This window comes from Echinops telfairi, unplaced genomic scaffold (genome assembly GCF_000313985.2).
Source record: "Echinops telfairi isolate 266 unplaced genomic scaffold, ASM31398v2 ScPeMD7_31;HRSCAF=116, whole genome shotgun sequence".
Classification (NCBI taxonomy): Eukaryota; Metazoa; Chordata; class Mammalia; order Afrosoricida; family Tenrecidae; genus Echinops; species Echinops telfairi.
In genome coordinates, this window is record NW_022103928.1 from 51,276,169 (window position 1) to 51,281,277 (window position 5,109).

Below are 5,109 nucleotides of genomic sequence, written 5' to 3' on the forward strand. Positions count from 1 at the left end.
GGAGAGCCTTCCCCTGAAAACTCAGGTTTTCAGCCTCCAAAACTGTGAGAAAATAAACTTCTGTTTAAGAAAGCCACCCCTGTGGGATTTCTACCACAGCAACACTAGGTAGCTAAGATAACCACTAACCCACTCACTTGTAGTGATGGTTGACTGTTCATCAAGCTTTCTATTCAGAGGTTCTGAAAAGATTGCATGGTAGTGACCAAAAACGGCCTGATTTGTGGCAGGCGGGGGACTGGGTTTGCCACCACACCAATGCACCTGCTCACACAACCATCTCAGGGTGCCAGTTTTGGACAAAAAACAGCATGCCTCTCTTGCCCCACACACCTGACTCAACTGACCTCAGTTCATGCGACTTCTTTTTGTTTCCTTGAATGAAAAGGGACATGAAAGGACAGCAATTTGACAACAAAGAAGAGGTGCAGAAAAAAAATGAGGGAGGTGCTGTCAGCCGTCCAAACAGATAAGTTTGAAACATGTTTCCAAGAATGGAATCACAGATTTGACAAGTGTACTTAGTGTGATGGAGAGTACTTTAAAGGTGATGAGGTTGTTTTGTAAATAAATAAATAGATAGATAAATAAATAAATAAATTTTGTAAATACACAGCTTTGAAAAAAATACAGGTTTTGGGGGGGTACCCCCTCATACACCGAGTAACAACTAAGCAAACCATAGATTCATACCACATCCACATACTGTTTATAACAAGATAAAATGCCCCCGGTTATGAAGTGAACATTATTTCCCACAAATTATATTGAAGGCACCTTTCCAGATACCTGTGAACATCAACTGGTTTGGAAATACGATCCTTGAAGACGTTATCACTTAAGTGAACTTAACAGGAGGTCATACCTGAGTGCAGTGTGCTCCTAATCCTATCTGAATGCTGTCCTAGAAACGAGAAGAGACCTGGACCCAGAAGGATGATGGCCACGTAAAGGGGGGATTAAGCTACAGCGGCATGCCAAGGAACATCTGGGGATGCCAGAAACCGGGAGAGACAAGAGGCATCTTTCCCCCAGAGCCTTTCGGGGGGAAATTGAACTTCTGGTCTCCAGAACTGAACACTAAATTTCTTTCTTGTGAACCATTCAGCTCATTGGTCCAGCGACACGGGGGAGAGCCAGGACTTGACAGGCCTGCCTCCTTTTCCGGGTCTCACCAGTTCTCTGCCTGTGCCAGGTGCAGTCCTGCAACCTTTCTATCGCTCATTGCAGGGCAAACGTTGGCGTTTTCTTTGGGATCATTTCTGTCTTTGCTGTTTGACCATATGTGGTGATGGTCGTCCTAGGAAACATATAACTCCCAATCCACTTGGTTGCTTTTGTTACTTTCAACCCTATTTTCTACCCACTTGTCATTTCTCCTAAAACACAATGAAGGACGAAGATGGCTATTACAATGCATGCCTTTTTATTAAAGAGGTGTGGGTAAATTAAACTCCAATTGACAACTCTCTATTGACGACACACATGCCTCTTTCCTCCAAGGAGCAAAAACATGCGAAACCAAAAATCTTCAGCACAATTCACCAGAAAGCACTACAAAATTAATGAGTCCTACTAATTCAAGAGAAGATACTGTACACTAAGCACACATTATGGTAGAGAATTAATAGGACCAACCTAAGTATTCCAATTATAAAGGTTACATGCTGGGCTGTGATCTGAAAGGTCGGCAGTTCAAAGCCACCAGCCACCCGACAGGAGAAAGCAGGGCTTTCTGCTTCCATCCAGGGTTCCATTCTCGGAAACCCACAGGGGCACTTCTGTGTCCTATAAGGTACATGGACAGGATGACTGTGTTTCAAGGTAAGCAATACCCGACACCCTTCAGTAAGTCATGGTAGCTTCTTTCTTGTCAGCATTTGGTCGTCAAATAATTTGCTCAACAGAAAGAATTATCTAAACTAAAACTGTTACTGAGGCTGCATTAGAGTTTCCCACTAGTCTCGAAGGCAGTTTGACTTTCTGCTGGTTAATCTCAGAGAATCAGTCAAGTGACAGGATTTCTCAAATGCCACTGTGGTGTTTCCGTTCAGAGAGAGCAGTGGCTTCGGGTGCTCGGTCCACCCCCAGCTCCAAGCCTTCCCTCCTCACACCCATTCAGACTTCTTGGCTCCCAGGCAGGCCGCACTGCTGGAACTGGACAGCCGGTCCTGCGGCTGGAGCTTGCTGGAGGCATACTGCCCCGCCAGCCGGCTCCGGGGAGCTGAAGGGGGCCCTCCCCAGTTAGAGGGGCCTTCCGTCCCTGGGTCCTGGGTGACCCCTCTGTGCCCTCTGCCCCGGAGCCCTTGATGGGCACTGGCCAGCTCCTCACTGGCCAAGGACACCACCTCCCTCCCCGCCTCGTCTGGAAGCTCCATCCTCCCAGACATGCCCGACTTCTCACTGGGGCTGTGGAGGTGGGGCCCGGCGTCCTCCTCTGCGGCCCACAAGCCTGGGCACGTGGGCACCTTCACCCCCTCCCCCTCCTCCCACCCAGCGTCCTTGCTGATGGGACGACGCTCCTCCACGTGGCCCGCGAGGGAGAGCAGGGCGAGGTGCTCCCTCCTGCAGGTAGCAGCGGCCAGCCGCCGGCGCCCCATCCTCCGCACGCTGCCTATTAGGTCCACGACGCTGAGGAGGAAGGACAGGCCGCTGACGCCCCAGGTGAACAGCATCATGATGGACTTTTCCGTGGGCCGGGAGACGTAACATTCCACCTTGCTGCCGCAGGGCGCGGCGGAACAAGAGAATTTCATTGGAACCACGAAGCCGAAGAGGATGTAGTGCAAGGTCCCGAACGCGGCCTCGATCAGGATGCGGAGCAGCAGGTGGGCGACGTAGCCGGGGGAGAAGTCTGGGATGGCTAGCATCCTTTGGGGCGACGGGTCCGGGCCCCCTGGGCGGCTCTCGGCCCGGGAGCGTCGGAAGACCGCGTGCATGGCTCCTCGGTGGAGCACGTAGACGCTGAAGAGCGAGTAAGGAAGGAGGACGGACACGCTCTGCAGCAGCCAGAACCGGAAGTGCGACACCGGGGAGAAGCTGTCGTAGCAGACATTAGCACACCCTGGCTGCAGAGTATTGCAGACAAACTTTTCCTGCTCGTCTTGGTAGATGGGGTACCCTGCCAAAATGATCATCAGCATCCTCAGCAGGATCATGACGACAAGCCAGAGCTTTCCTGGAGAAGAGGAAGCAGGAATGAGCAGCAGTGTCCCATGTCATCCCTGGGCAGCTGAGAAGGATTTACTGGGCCGAGAACAAAGCAATCCACAAGCACCAAGTAGCACCTGTTTGCTTAATCACAGAGCCAGCCAGTCTGCTCAGTTGGCAAATATTTATCGAGCCCCTAAAAGGTGTCAGCCTCTGTACTAAACCCTATTTGTAAAATGTTGTATGGTTAGCAAATTAAAACAGGCATTCTGTACTAAGAAATATTCTCATCTCAGTCTGCTGACTCCGCTTTTTGGTACTATCCCCCACACTAGACAACCTAGAAAAGATACTTATAAACCAGATCTTACTCTTTTTAGGGGAATACATTTTTAAAGGATGTCAGCATAGTCCTGGAACTGCACACACACAGGTCTAGCAAATAAAGGTATTCTATTTCAGTAAGTCGTCTCTATCTGTGATCCTGGTCCACCGATCTCTGTTTTATAGGGTTTGTGCTTAATGTTGCTCTGTAGTCCTTGAAATTGAATTTCGTTAGCAACATGCCCTTTTTTCATAGGTTTCGATAATGCAGCCATTTTCCCTTTTCCAATTAATATGAATTCTTCGATTCATCGTGAATAAATGAGACCAGCTAGAAAACCAAAGTAACTTCAAAGCTCTATTTTCATGCCACGGGCCAACTGTTAGGGAACATGTTTGAGACGCTAAAGAATTTGAAAATATTGCATCACTGATACCTGAAAACAAGAAATCATCTAAACTCTCACAATAATATCATTACGTGATATAACCCTCGAATCAAACTTTTAAGAATTAATTCATTTGTTTACACTTTACACAGTCATGAGAAAGAAAAGTATCAACCCACCATGTCTCAGGCTATCTTAAAGTTTTTCCAAATTCTTTTTTTTTTTTCTGTGACATCTGAACCTTGCCTTATCTGAAACAAACTAAGGCATCTTTAGTACTTTGGTTGTTGTTTAAAAAAAAATCTCAGTTTACATTGAGATTTTGGTTTCTTTACACTGGAGAAAATACAAATCTGCATAAACTAGTATTAGTTAATGGACCGTTAATTAAGCTGTCAAGATGAAATCTTAAAAGATGAGCCAGAGGAGCAGCAGAAAGTCGGCATTCCCTTTGCCTGAACTTTTACTGTCCTGTTCCTTTCCTGGTATTGTGAGCCAGAGAACACTTACACCAAACTCCTCCCCCATCTGGTTTAGCCTTCACCCATGACGCTCAGAGGCCAGGGAAGAGATTCTCAGTGAGAGAAATAGTATATAATTTCTCTCCTGACTTCTTATCAATGAGGAAGAAAGAGGCTGGCATCCCCAGCTCCTTGGACTCCAGCAACAGACAGGCCTTTCTCTACCAGCGACCAGCTGAAGGGAAATTAAGGAATAACTTGATCTTTTGAGAAGACCTCACTTCCAGAAGGGCAAAGAAGAAAGCAAAAGAACAAGACGTTCGAAGGGTTTGTCTGTTTTCCCAATACTCACCTACAATAGTCACATTGTAATTTAACGTGGTGATTAGAAAGCCCAGCAGGTCCAAAGGTTCCATGCTTTGAGACTGTCAGACTCCAGGCTGCTGGAGACGCTGTGTTTCCCACAATGTGCAGGAATCAATCTATTTTAGCTACAAAAAGACTTAACTGTGAGGCTTGGAGATATGAAGCGGAAGGGTTGAGCACCGGAGGAAGTGGCCAGCTTTAACGTCTTCACGTTTAGAAAGCCCAGAGCTATTTGCCTGTGAGGCAGTGCATTCCTGACAACTGCCTGGACCAGAAGACGGCAGCAGGAGTCCTGTCACACTGTCGGCTATTCTTACCCCGAGGGGCATTCCAGGCCCGTGGCATTGCTCAGATGCCTCCACCAGGAGAATCAGACAGTTCAGGATAAAATAGAAGTGACCGCTTTTAACTCAAGGAAG

The 5,109-nt window shown here is 47.6% G+C and overlaps 1 protein-coding gene across 1 annotated transcript; it reads right to left on the reverse strand.

Annotated features, from left to right (window-relative positions):
* Window positions 1–1,409: 1,409 nt before the first annotated feature.
* GJD4 (gap junction protein delta 4) lies at window positions 1,410–4,811 on the reverse strand. Its single transcript, XM_004702461.2, has 2 exons — window positions 4,677–4,811; window positions 1,410–3,178 (listed from the first exon to the last, which is right to left on the reverse strand). Exons 1-2 carry the CDS (start codon window positions 4,738–4,740, stop codon window positions 2,109–2,111), a joined length of 1,134 nt encoding a protein of 377 aa, XP_004702518.1. The 5' UTR covers window positions 4,741–4,811; the 3' UTR covers window positions 1,410–2,108.
* Between the last annotated feature and the right edge of the window lie 298 nt (window positions 4,812–5,109).